The 14,564-nt window shown below is 53.7% G+C and overlaps 1 protein-coding gene across 1 annotated transcript in view; it reads left to right on the forward strand.

Annotated features, from left to right (window-relative positions):
• The first annotated feature begins 5,365 nt into the window (after positions 1–5,365).
• The window catches only part of slc38a8a (solute carrier family 38 member 8a), a 296,436-nt gene continuing 287,237 nt past the window's right edge, over positions 5,366–14,564 (forward strand). Inside the window, exon 1 of the mRNA XM_085990919.1 lies at positions 5,366–5,557. Within this exon, the coding sequence (XP_085847045.1) occupies positions 5,366–5,557 (192 nt within the window). The remainder of the gene's footprint in view (positions 5,558–14,564) is intronic.

Consider the following 14,564-nt stretch of genomic DNA (forward strand, 5'->3'; position numbering starts at 1 on the left):
GACTCCGCCCATGACTCCGCCTGCTTGCCCAGGTATAAAGGTGGTCGACTGGCTGGTATTCCTCCTTGTTGGACCCGATCACCCACGAGGGTGGGCTCTGTTATTTAGCCAATAAAAACCTATAGTTACTATCTTAACTCGTCGCTTTTCATTGGATGAATTGATAGGTATATCAATTTTATTGGCTAAATTTTGAAATGAGTGGATCGGAGCAGCCAAACGACCAGCCAAACGGCCAGCTACAACAGCCACAGCAGCCGGCCTGGCTGCGAGCCCTCCGACCGCCGTACCTGGATCTAAACCCACAGGCAGCGAACTCAGCCCTCGGCTTCAAACACTGGCTGAGCTGTTTCAAATCCTACCTGGGAGAATCCGGCATGCCTCCGGGATCCAAACTAAGAGTTCTGACCGCCCAAGTGAACCCTAAAGTATTTGCAATCATCCAGGACCTTACTACATACGAGGACGCCCTCAACCTGCTGAAAGAGCAGTACCGGAGCCCGGTAAACTCTATGTATGCCAGACACCTCCTAAGATCCCGCTCGCAACAGCCAGGAGAGTCTGTAGATGAATTTTTACGGGTGCTACAAACACTCGGCAGGGACTGTGACTTTAAAGCTGTAACGGCTGCAGAAAATACTGAAGGGAATATCCGCGATGCCTTCGTGAAAGGCCTTCGGTCCGACTACTCACGGCAAAGACTGCTCGAATCAAAGGACCTCGACCTGAATACAACTGCAGCCCTCGCTCGCTCTCTGGAAGTGGCCCATCGGGACCTCGAGGCGTATTCCAGGTACTGTGCTGCGCGACCCTGGGACTCCGGCCCGACCCCGGCCGCAATACCCCTCGCACCGCCGCCTCTGGGACCTACCTCAGCGTCAGCGTCCCAGAATCGATCGCGACAGCCACCCCCGGTACCGGCTGCAACATCGGAGCCCCGCGATCGGGCCACCGGCTGCTTCTTCTGTGGCCAGGCGAAACGCCCGAGGACGCGCTGCCCTGCAAGAAACGCGACTTGCTCCGATTGCCACAAGAAAGGCCACTTCGCTAAGGCCTGCAGGGGGAGAGCCACAGATGCCAGCAGTGCCTCATGCGAGTTGTGGGGGCGGCCATCTTTCATCAAGGCCACAGATGCCAGTATCCCCTCGTGAGTCGTGGGGGCGGCCATCTTTGATCAAGGCCACCGACACCAGCAGTGCCGCAGGTGAGTTGTGGGGGCGGCCATCTTCTCCGCCATTTTATTCAACCTCGTGGGCGCCGCCATTTTGTCCACCACACTCGACCGCCACCTTGCCTCCAGACCCGACCACCGCCTCACCCGCAGACTACAGCAGCTCGCTCAGCCATACACTAGCCTCCGTCACACTGGACCAAGCTCGCCCGCATCACCTGTCCAAGTCCATGATGGACATCAAAGTAAACGGCCACGCCACGACCTGCCTGTTCGACAGCGGAAGCACGGAGATTTCATCCATCCAGACACGGTGAGCCACTATGCCCTCACTGTCCGGCCAACGCGCAACCGGATCTCGATGGCGTCGAGATCCCATTCTAAAGACATCAGCGGCTACTGTGTTGTGACCCTGTCGGTTAGGGGCACGGAGTATAAAAATTTTAAACTCCTCGTCCTGCCCCAGCTCTGCGCTGCCATCCTACTAGGGCTGGACTTCCAATCCCACCTTCAAAGTGTCACTTTGGCATACGGTGGACCCCTCCCCCCACTCACAGTCGACAACCAGCAGCCTTTAAACCGCCCACCGCATACCACCTGCGGCCTATCCACCCTCAAGGTCCCGCGCCCTCCCTGTTCGCTAACCTCACCCGTGACTGTAAACCCGTCGCCACCAAGAGCAGGCGGTACAGCGCCGGGGACAGAGCTTTTATTAGCTCTGAGGTGCAGTGTCTCCTGAAGGAGGGCATCATCGAGAGGAGCAACAGCCCCTGGCGTGCCCAGGTCGTAGTCGTTAAGACCGGCAATAAAAACCGCCTGGTCATCGACTACAGCCAAACCATAAACCGGTACACCCAGCTGGACGCATACCCCCTTCCCCGCATATCTGATATGGTCAATCAGATTGCACAGTACCGGGTATTCTCCACCATCGACCTTAAGTCGGCCTATCACCAACTCCCTATCCGCCCTGAGGACCGCCAGTATACCGCCTTCGAGGCGAATGGCCGCCTCTACCACTTCCTTAGGGTTCCCTTCGGCGTCACCAACGGGGTTTCGGTCTTCCAAAGGGAGATGGACCGGATGGTTGACCAGAACAGTCTGCAGGCCACGTTCCCTTATCTAGATAACGTCACCATCTGCGGCCGCGACCAGCAGGACCACGATGTTAATCTGGAGAAATTCCTCCGTACGGCCCAACGGCTGAACCTCACTTACAATAAGGAGAAATGTGTGTTTAACACCTCGCGTCTTGCCATCCTCGGCTGCGTAGTAGAGAACGGAGTCATCGGCCCCGACCCCGAAAGAATGCGCCCCCTCATGGAGCTTCCCCTCCCCCACTGTCCAAAGGCGCCGAAGAGAACCCTGGGGCTCTTCGCCTACTATGCCCAATGGGTGCCGAATTATGCGGACAAAGCCAGACCCCTCATGAAGTCCACCTCCTTCCCCCTGACGGCAGATGCGTGCGCAGCTTTCTCCCTCATAAAAGGAGACATTGCTAAGGCCACAATGCACGCGGTGGATGAGTCTATCCCTTTCCAAGTGGAGAGCGATGCATCCGACTTCGCCCTAGCTGCAACCCTTAACCAGGCAGGGAGACCTGTGGCCTTCTTCTCAAGGACCCTCCAGGGCCCTGAGGTCCGACACTCTTCGGTCGAGAAGGAGGCCCAGGCGATCGTGGAGGCAGTACGACGCTGGAGGCATTACCTGGCAGGCAAACGATTTACCCTCCTCACCGACCAGCGTTCGGTCGCTTTTATGTTTAATAACAAGCTGAGGGGCAAAATCAAGAACGACAAGATCTTGAGGTGGAGAATCGAGCTCTCCACCTATGATTATGATATCTTGTACCGGCCTGGTAAACTGAACGAACCCCCAGATGCTCTATCACAAAGTACATGCGCCAACGCGCAAATTGATAGACTGCAGACCCTCCACAACGACCTCTGCCACCCCGGGGTCACCAGACTTTACCACTTCATTAAGGCTCGCAACCTGCCATACTCCATCGAGGAGGTCAGGACCATGACCAGGAACTGCCAAACCTGTGCCGAATGCAAACCGCATTTCTTTAGGCCGGACAGAGCAAGCCTGATCAAGGCCACCCGCCCCTTCGAGCGCTTGAGCATCGATTTTAAGGGGCCCCTCCCGTCCTCTGACCATAATGTGTACTTCCTCAACATCATTGATGAGTACTCCCATTTCCCCTTTGCCTTCCCCTGCCCAGACATGACCAGTACCACGGTCATCAAATGCCTGAACGACCTCTTCGCCTTGTTCGGGTTCCCGAACTATATACACAACGACCGGGGCTCATCCTTCATGAGCGAGGAACTTCGCCAGTTCCTACTAGCGAGAGGTATTGCTGCAAGCAGGACCACCAGCTATAACCCCCGAGGGAACGGCCAGGTGGAAAGAGAGAACGCGACTGTCTGGAAGGCCGTCCTCTTAGCCTTAAAGTCTAAGGGCCTCCCAACCTCTCGCTGGCAGGAAGTCCTCCCGGCAGCGCTGCATTCCATCTGGTCACTGCTTTGCACGGCCATTAACGCCACCCCCCATGAACGAATGTTTGTTTTCCCCAGGAAGTCGACTACGGGAACCTCGCTACCAACATGGCTGACTTCTCCGGGGCCCGTCTTGCTGCGAAAGCACGTGAGGGCCCATAAAACGGAACCCCTGGTCGAGAGGGTGGACCTCCTGCACGCCAACCCCCAGTACGCCTATGTGGCATACCCAGACGGGCGGGAGGACACAGTCTCCTTACGAGACCTTGCACCCTCGGGCACCCCTGAGACACCACCGTTACCCCCCACCACCCCCCCAAATCCAGCCCAGGTAGACGGCATGCCGGAACCCCACGAGCCTTCGCCGACCACGCAGACACCAGCATTAACACCAGATACTGCACCACCGCCGCCGCTGCTGCGCCGATCAGAAAGACTTACGAGGCCTCCGGACAGACTGACATACCCGAACTGGTAGCACACTTCACCCCGCCAGACTCAAATTTAAACAAGGGGTGAATGTGGTAAACCACTTTTATCGTTCACTATCGTTACACTATGGTTATCACTGTTTATATCGTTACACTATGGTTATCACTGTTTACACTGTTGTATCACTACACAAGGCCACCTCTTGTCACGCTGTTATACCTGGGCTGACCACAGCTGCCTCCGCCCATGGCTCCGCCTGCTTGTCCAGGTATAAAGGTGGTCGACTGGCTGGTATTCCTCCTTGTTGGACCCGATCACCCACGAGGGTGGGCTCTGTTATTTAGCCAATAAAAACCTATAGTTACTATCTTAACTCGTCGCTTTTCATTGGATGAATTGATAGGTATATCAGAAATTTCAATTCCTTTCTCGGTAATCATGAGCAGTCCTCTTTCCCCTGTCTCCCCCTTGAAAGACTAATGGAATGATGGATGAATAGTGCTTGCCAAGAGCCCACAAGAGCAGCGGGCACATGTGCATCGACTGAAAGTGCTGAGATACCAGAGTGCCCCACGGAGATGTCCTGGTTAAAAGAGTGAGATCCCTCTGCTTGCTCCTGGACCTATTAAATCCCATCAAAGCCCAGTTTCCCACTCCCTGGCATTTCACAGATCAATGCCCAATTCACTAAACCAGCTTTTCGCGAATTCTTCTCATTACAGAATTAACTGGACCGCAGCCCACCCCCTCAGAAAAGAGATTTGGAATAATTCTCATTCTTTAAAACTACAGCCGAAAAAGTGAATTAGAAGTGGCAGATTTGAGTGTCGGTAATACGAACTAATGATGTGCTGTAAATCCTATTAAGTTTTCAGCCAATTTTAAGCCGAAAAATTGAGCAATTTTTCTTAAGGGAATGCAGAGTGCTTTTGAAATCCCGGCAGGTGAAGTGACACCTCCAATCTTGCTCCTGCTTTAGCTGGGTCTCTGCTGATGTGAGACTTGATACAGTTACAGCTATAAGGTCATGGCGGCTCCTCCAACAAGCTCGGGCTGCTGGCAGAGAACTTCTGCAGGCAGTTGATTGGCCAGAGGACCACCAATCCTTGCAATCGTAGACTGAAGAGTTTTCTACCAGACAAGAGGTGGATCAGATCCCAGCAAGAATTGGGCAGCAGGAAGAGAGGCCATTCATGGCTAGACGAGCCATCGTCTGAGAAGGTTAGGAAGCTCTAGAATATTGCAGTGATTAGTGCAGATGGAGGAGCTTGCTAGAGAGAGTATTAATCTCCTGGCCAAACCAAACTCTCTGGACATCAGGAGGTCAAGTCTGTCCTCCTTCGGAGCATTATTCATCCTCTTAAAATCAGCCCTCGGTGCTGGACTCCTCAACTTTCCCTGGGCTTTCAACAGAGCAGGAGGGATACACTCAGCCATCACAGTGGAAATGGTAAGTTCAAGCTCCATTTGGTGAGTGTTTGCAGTTAATGTCAAAACTGATTGTTTCTTCTGACTCTACTGGTATGAATTGTTTGTGCCCATTGACATAGGGATCTTGTTTCAAGGGAACGGAACACTTCCAATTGTAAGCACTCCAGTGTTACCATCAAACACTTCCAGGGCAGATTCCAGGGTTAAAAAAAGTGTAAAGCTCCATCCACACTGACCCATCAAACACACTGAGGGCAGGTACAGCACGGGTTCGATATACAGCAAAGCTCCCTCTACACTGACCCATCAAACACTCCCAGTGCAAGTAAAGCACGGATTAGATACAGAGTAAAGCTCCATCTACACTGACCCATCAAACACTCCGAGGGCAGGTACAGCACGGGTTAGATACAGAGTAAAGCTCCGTCTAAACTGTCCCATCAAACACTCCCAGGGCAGGTACAGCACGGGTTAGATACAGAGTAAAGCTCCCTCTACACTGTCACATCAAACACTCCCAGGGCAGGTAGAGCACGGGTTAGATACAGAGTAAAGCTCCTTCTGCACTGTCCCATCAAACACTACCCAGGGCAGGGACAGCACGGGTTAGATACAGAGTAAAGCTCCCCCTACACTGTCCCATCAAACACTTCCAGGGCAGGCACAGCATGGGTTCGATATAGAGCAAAGCTCCCTCTACACTGTTCTATCAAACACTCCCAGAGCAGGTACAGCACGGGTTAGATACAGAGTAAAGCTCCCTCTACACTGTCCCATCAAACACTCCCAGGGCAGGGACAGCACGGGTTAGTTACAGAGTAAAGCTACCTCTGCACTGTCCCATCAAACACTCCCAGGGCAGGGACAGCATGGATTAGATAGAGTGTAAACTTCCCTCTACACTGTCCCATCAAACACTCCCAGGGCAGGTACAGCACGGGTTAGATACAGAGTAAAGCTCCCCCTACACTGTCCCATCAAACACTCCCAGGGCAAGGATAGCATGGGTTAGATAGAGTGTAAAGGTCCCTCTACACTGTCCCATCAAACACTGCCAGGGCAGGTACAGCATGGGTTAGATACAGAGTAAAGCTCCCTCTACACTGTTCCATCAAACACTCCCAGGGCAGGTACAGCACGGGTTAGATACAGAGTAAAGCTCCCTCTGCACTGTCCCATCAAACACTCCCAGGGCAGGGACAGCACGGGTTAGATACAGAGTAAAGCTCTCTCTACACTGTCCCATCAAACACTCCCAGGGCAGGGACAGCATGGGTGAGATAGAATGTAAACGTCCCTCTACACTGTCCCATCAAACACTCCCAGGGCAGGTACAGCACGGGTTAGATACAGAGTAAAGCTCCCTCTGCACTGTCCCATCAAACACTCCCAGGGCAGGCACAGCACGGGTTAGATACAGAGTAAAGTTCCCTCTACACTTTCCCATCAAACACTCCCAGGGCAGGTACAGCACACGTTAGATAATGGGGTTCCCAAAACTGTGCACTAACTGTGGCTTAACCATCGGTGTATACAACAGTATCATTGCCTCTTTACTCACGTATTCTATCGTTTACAATCAAGGTGTCCACCAATATTCTGGTGGCAGGGTGAGCGCAGCACCTAGGAAAGTCCTGACGTGTTTATTCAATGTTACAAATGGTTAGATGGCAAAGAGTCCGAGGAGCATTGTGGGACTGCAGGCTGCAGCGTATGGCAGACTGTACCTAGCAGCTGCTAAACCTCAGCGCCCATGTATACAGGCCGAGGGGCACCGACCTGGCAGTCAATGTGTGGAGCTGGTGACGCAGGCAGAGATTCAGCATACGGATGTGCCACCTGCTGCAGGGACACCTGTAGCTCACATGGTGCATGGGACTGGCACTGCCAGCTGTGCCCTCAAGCCTTCCTCCTCTGCCTCCATCCAGCAAAGCTGCAGCACCTCCATTTCACCAGCCATCAAACCGGGGGTTGGAGTGTTGTTCCGCTCCACCACTTGGCCTCCTTTAGTGTGGGAGCCACTGGGCTTTGCCTGACAGTTTTGTTGGCCTAACAGCATTGTAAAGGATTCCGAAATTTTATCCTCATATGCACCCGTTTACCGGGTATTGGCTGCACCCGGCCCTCCTTACCCACACCCGGCCCTCCTTACACTCCCGACACTCCTTACCCACACCCGGCAATCCTTACCCACACCCGGCCCTCCTTACACTCCCGACACTCCTTACCCACACCCGGCAATCCTTACCCACACACGGCCCTCCTTACCCACACCCAGCCCTCCTTACCTACTCCCGACCCTCCTTATCCACACACAGCCCTCCTTACCCACACCAGACCCTCCTTACCAACACCCAACCCTCCTTACCCACTCCTGGCCCTCCTTACCCACTCCCGGCCCTCCTTACCCACACACGGCACTCTTTACACACACATGGCCCTCCTCACCCACACCCGGCCCTCCTCACCCACACCCGGCCCTCCTTACCCACACTCGGCCCTCGTTACCCACACCTGACCCTTCTTACCCACACACGGTGCTCCTAACCCACACCAGGCCCTCCTTCCCCACACCCGACCCTCCTAAAACACACCCTGTGCTCCTAACCCACACCCAGCACTCCTTAACCACACTCGGCCCTCCTTACCCACTCCCAGCCCTATTTACCCACACCGGGCACTCCTTACCCACTCCTGGCCCTCCTTACACACTCCCGGCCCTCCTTACCCACACACGACACTCCTTACCCACACCCGGCCCACCTTACGCGCTCCTGACCCTCCTTACCCACTCCCGGCCCTCCTTACCCATACCCGGCACTCCTAATCCACACCTAAACCACATCCGGCCCTCCTTACCCACTCCCGACACTCCTTAGCCACAGACAGCCCTCCTTACCCACACCCGACCCTCCATACACACTGCCGGACCTCCGTACCCCTGCACAGCCCTCCTTACTCACTCCCGGCCCTCCTTACACACACACGGCTCTCTTCACCCACACCCAGCCCTCCTTACCCACTCCCGGCCCTCCTGACCCACTCCCGGCCCTCCTTACTCACACTTGGCCCTGCTGACCCACTCCCGGCCCTCCTTACCAACACTCGGCCCTCCTTACCCACACATGAATCTCCTTCCCCACACCCGACCCTCCTTACGCACTCCCGGCCCTCCTAACCCACACCCGGCCCTCCTTACACACACACACGACCCTCCTTACCCACACCCGGCAATCCTTACCCACACATGGCCCTCCTTACACACACCCAGCCCTCCTCACTCACACTCGACCCACTTACCCACACAAGGCTCTCCTTACCCACTCCCGACCCTCCTTACCCACACACAGCCCTCCTTACCCACACCAGACCCTCCTTACCCACACCCGCCCCTCCTTACCCACTCCCGGCCCTCCTTACCCACTGCCGGCCCTCCTTACCCACACACGGCACTCCTTACCCACTCCCGGCCCTCCTAACCCACTCCCAGCCCTCCTTACCCACACTCGGCCCTCGTTACCCACACCTGACCCTTCTTACCCATACATGGCGCTCCTAACCCACACCAGGCCCTCCTTCCCCATACCCGACCCTCCTAAAACACACCCTGTGCTCCTTACCCACACCCGGCCCTCCTTACCCATATACGACCCTCCTTACCCTCACTCGGCCCTCCATACCGACTCCCGGTCCTCCCTACCCAATCCCAGCCCTCCTTACCCACACCCGACATTCCTTACCCGCACTCGGCCTTCCATACCCACACCCGGCCCTCCTTACCCACTCCGGACCCTCTTTACCCACTCCTGGACCTACTTACCCCCACCAGGCCCTCCTTCCCCACACCCGGCCCTCCTAACACACTCCTGACCCTCCTAACATATACCCGGCCATCCTAACCCACACCCGGCCTTCCTAACCCACCCCTGACCCTCCTTACCCACCCCTGACCCTCCTTACCCACACACAGCCCTCCTTACCCACTTCCAGCCCTCCTTACCTACACCCGGCCCTCCTAATCCACACCCAGCCTTCCTTACCCACTCCTGACCCTCCTTCCCCACATCCGACCCTCCTAACACACACCCTATGCTCCTAATCCACACCCGGCACTCCTTAACCACACTCGGCCCTCCTTACACACACCGGACACTTCTTTCCCACACTCGACCCTCCTTACACACTCCCGACCTTCCTTACACACTCCCGGCCCTCCTTACCCACTCCCGGCCCTCCTTACCCACTCCCGGCCCTCCTTACCCACACACAACACTCCTTATCCACACCCGGCCCACCTTACGCACTCCTGCCCCTCCTTACCCACTCCCGGCCCTCCTTACCAACAGTCGGCCACCCTTACCCACACTCGGCCCTTGCTTACACATACCCGGCACTCCTAACCCACACCTAAACCACACCCGGCCCTCCCTACCCACTCCCGATACTCCTTACCCACACACAGCCCTCCTTACCCATACCCGATCCTCCTTACTCACTCCCAGCCCTCCTTACCCACACACGGCACTCCTTACACACACACGGCCCTCTTCACCCACACCCGGCCCTCTTCACCCACTCCCGGCCCTCCTGACCCACACCCGGCCCTCCTTACTCACACTTGGCCCTGCTGACCCACTCCCGGACCCCCTTACCAACACTCGGCCTTCCTTACCCACACATGAATCTCCTTCCCCACACCCGATCCTCCTTACGCACTCCCGGCCCTCCTAACCCATACCCGGCCCTCCTTACACACACACGACCCTCCTTACCCACACCCGGCAATCCTTACCCACACTCAGCCTTCCTTACCCACACCCGGCCCTCCTCACTCATACCTGGCCCTCCTTACCCACACCGGCCCTCCTTACTCACACCCGTCCCTCCTTACACACACCCGACCCTGGTTTCCAACACATGGCCCTCCTTACCCACACCAGGTATGGCCTCAGACCGCGGGTGTCGGCGGGAGACACGAGCGGGAAGCTTAAAAAGGCTTCAGAGACCCAGGTAAGGCCTCAGACCGTGGGTATCGGCGGGAGGTGCGAGCGGGAAGCTTAAAAAGGCTTCAGAGACCCAGGTAAGGCCTCAGACCGCAGGTGTCGGCGGGAGTCGCGAGCGGGAAGCTTAAAAAGGCTTCAGGGACCCAGGTAAGGCCTCAGACCGCGGGTGTCGGCGGGAGGCGCGAGCGGGAAGCTTAAAAAGGCTTCAGAGGCGTACCAATCTCCAGTCTCCGAAGTCAGAGGGAAGGAGAGAGGTTAAAAGTAATCCAAGTGTGACGTCACCAGAAACCGGGTAAGTGATTGGTTGGTAAGTATTTCTCTCTTTTTAAACTTAAACTCTGTGGTTTATAGTTTCTAAGGTATGATATTCATCATCTAGAATTGGGGCAGAGGGTATTTAAAAATAATATTAATGAATTTAATTAATTACATAGAATGGCAGAGCAGGTGATGTGTTGCTGTGACAGTATGTGGGAGCTGGTGGACACCATTGATGCTCACTTTGATCACATTTGCAGTAAGTGTTGGCTGCTCGAGGAATTCCAGCTCCGTGTTGAAGAGCTGGAGTCCGAGCTTCAAACACTGAGACACATCAGGGAGGGGGAGAGTTACCTGGACTCTGTGTATCAGGAGGTAGTCACACCAATTAGATTAATTAATTCAGATGTAGTCCGTGGCCAGGGTCAGGATGGTGTGACTGGAAGTGAGGCAGGTACGGGGATCCAGGAGGTAGTGTTGGAGGAGCCACAGCCCTTGCTCTTGTCCAACAGGTTTGAGGCTCTTACTCCCTGTGAGGATGGGAACAGGGACTGCGGGGAGGATGAGCAACCTGGCCACAGCACCGTGGAGCGGGCGGCCATTCAAGTGGGGGGAGTTAAACGAAATGTTGTAGTGGTAGGGGATAGTATCGTTAGGGGGATAGATAGAGTTCTTTGCAGCCGAGAGCGTGAGTCCCGAAGGCTGTGTTGCCTGCCCGGTGCCAGGGTTAAGGACATCTCCTCTGGGCTGGAGAGAAACTGGGAGTGGGAGGGGGAGGATCCAGTTGTCGTGGTCCATGTTGGTACCAACGACATAGATAGGACAAGGAAGGAGATTCTGCTGAGGGAGTTTGAGCAGCTAGGGGCCAAATTAAAAAGCAGAACCACAAGGGTAATAATCTCTGGATTACAACCTGAGCCACGTGCAAATTTGGCTAGGGTAAATAAAATTAGAGAGTTAAATGCATGGCTCAAAGACTGGTGTGGGAGAAATGGGTTTTGCTTCCTGGAACACTGGCATCCGTACTGGGACAGGAGAGAGCTGTTCCGTTGAGACGGACTTCACTTGGCCAGTGCTGGGACTAGAATCTGTTAGATCCGTGTATCTTAGTGTTGTGTCCTTCAATAATCAGACAACAGACTGCAGGGAACGATTCAACAGGTGTTTACTGAATGAGGGTTACTCTAGAACTAACTGTACAGATCACTACTCAGGGTTTATATACAGGTGTGGTCACTGCTGGCACTACAGTATACAGGAGCTGTAAAAAGTAGTTCTCTCCTTAAAGGTACATGCATTACAATTCCTCCCCTTTTAGATTAACAGTACCATAACACTCATTTAACAATTAAATATCAAACTAATTACAATTAACACTTTTAACATGCAACATTAGCTGCAAATAGTCTATTTATAAGTTAAGTCTTTGGGGAGGCTTCCTGATCCTTTCTGGATAGCGCCTTTCCCGAGTGTCTTGCTCTTGGTGCGGAGGCGATTCTGGCCCCCTGTCGTCGGTTGGTTCGTCAGCTTCCGATGCTACTGTTTCTGGGGTAGATGCTACCTGTACGTCGGGTTCATCACCAGGTATGTATGGGCGAGGCATGGGGTTGACTTGTTCCTGTGACTCGAGGATCTGGTCAGCATGGCGTCTCACGATGCTCTCCCCAACGCCCACTGTGTACATTAGTGGGCCCTGCCGTATGCATATCGTTCCTGGCTGCCATTTTTCTGTTCGGTAGTCGCGGGCCAAGACTGGTTGCCCTACATTGAAGCTCCTTGTTGGCTTCACATGGATGTGCTGGAATTGCTTACTCTCAACATCTCTTCGTACGTTTGGTCTGAGCAAACCCAGGCAAGATCTTAACCTTCGGTTAAAGAACATCATGGCTGGGGCCTGGTTGGTGACTGCATGTGTCGCATTCTGGTAGGCGAACAGGAAATTGTCCACCTTGTGCTGCAGCAGAATGTTGTCATTGTACATAGCCTTTATTGCCTTCTTAAAGGTTTGTACGAACCTCTCAGCCAATCCATTTGTGGCTGGATGATACGGGGCGGATGTGTAATGCCTTACCCCATTCTTTTCAAGAACCTCCGTGTAAAGTCTGTGGGTATATGGTGAATTAATACACAGACTACAAGAGTAACTTTAACAGGACTTTACTATTCGAAGGTCAGGGCGAATCTGCACAATAAATCCTTACACAGCACTTATATACCGGTGTGGTCATTATGCTTTCACCAATGTCCACGGTATACATCAACGGTCCTAGCCTTTTTCCAATAGTTCCCGGCTGCCATTTCTCGGTACGGTAGTCCCGGGCCAAAACTTGTTGACCTATCTGAAAGGATCTAGTTGGCCTTTCATTCATGCCTTGAAATTGCCGGTTCCCTACGTCCCTTCTGACGTTTGGCTTAATCAAATCCAGCCGGCATCTTATTCTTCTATTGAAAAACATCATGGCGGGAGTTTGGTTTGTGACCGCATGTGTTGCATTCCTGTACGCCAACAAGAAGTTATCTACCTTATGTTGTAGATTTATGTCTTCATTACCCATGGCCTTTATGGCCTTCTTGAAGGTCTGGACAAACCTTTCAGCTAATCCATTGGTGGCGGGATGGTATGGGGCGGACGTATAGTGCTTAACCCCATTGCTTTTTAAGAACTTCCTGAATTCTTCGGACACAAATTGCGGTCCATTATCAGAACAGATCTGTTCCGGCAGCCCATTCCTGGCAAATATGGTCCTTAATACTGTGATGGTTTTTTCCGTGGTGGTGGAGGACATTTTTATTACCTCCGGCCACTTGGAGTGTGCATCCCCCGCGATTAAAAACATTGAGTCCATAAATGGACCAGCAAAGTCGATATGTACCCTTTGCCATGGAGATGAGGGCCACTCCCATGGATGCAGAGGAGCTTGTGGTGGCGCGTTTTGGACCTTCTGGCATCCTAGACAGCTCTTGGCTATTTCTTCGATGTCTCCATCAATACCTGGCCACCACACAAACGCTCTGGCTAGGTTCTTCATTTTCACTCCACCCAGATGCCCCTCGTGAAGCTCCTTTAGTACTTTCTGCTGGAGTTTGGGTGGAATCACCACTCTAGATCCACACATCAAGGTTCCTCAGCACACTGACAGCTGTTCTCTTCTGTGCGAAAATGCTGGCAGCATTGGTTCGCCATGTACTGGCCATCCCTCCACCGTTAAATCGTAGACTCATGAGAGAGTCGGGTCATTTCTTGTTTCCTTTTCGATCATGGAATTTGTTACTGGTAGACATTCCATTATGGTTGAGTGGAACATCTCCACTGGGTCCACTGTAGTCGCCTCTTCTTCCACTGGCAACGGTAGGCGCAATAACCCATCAGCATTTCCATGCTGTTTGGACCTTTTGTATTCGATGTCATATTGGTGTGCCCCTAGTAGAACGGACCACCTCTGTAGCCTTTGTGCTGTCATAGTGGAAACGGCCTTGTTAGGGTTGAATATGGACACCAACGGCTGGTGGTCTGTCAGCAATGTAAACTTCTTGCCCTGCAGGTAATGATTGAATTTCTTTACTCCCCACACAAGGCTGAGAGCCTCCCTATCTATCTGAGCATAATTTCGCTCAGCGGAGGTCAATGATCGGGACGCAAATGCGACTGGCCTTTCCGAGCCATTTGGTAACTTGTGTGAGAGTACAGCTCCAATACCATAAGGGGAAGCATCACAAGCTAGACGAAGAGGTAGCGTTGGGTTGAAGTGAGCCAACACTTCCTCA

The sequence above is a fragment of the Somniosus microcephalus genome, chromosome 6 (assembly GCF_052327205.1).
Source record: "Somniosus microcephalus isolate GS21.2 chromosome 6, FLI_Smic_1.0, whole genome shotgun sequence".
Taxonomy (NCBI): domain Eukaryota; kingdom Metazoa; phylum Chordata; class Chondrichthyes; order Squaliformes; family Somniosidae; genus Somniosus; species Somniosus microcephalus.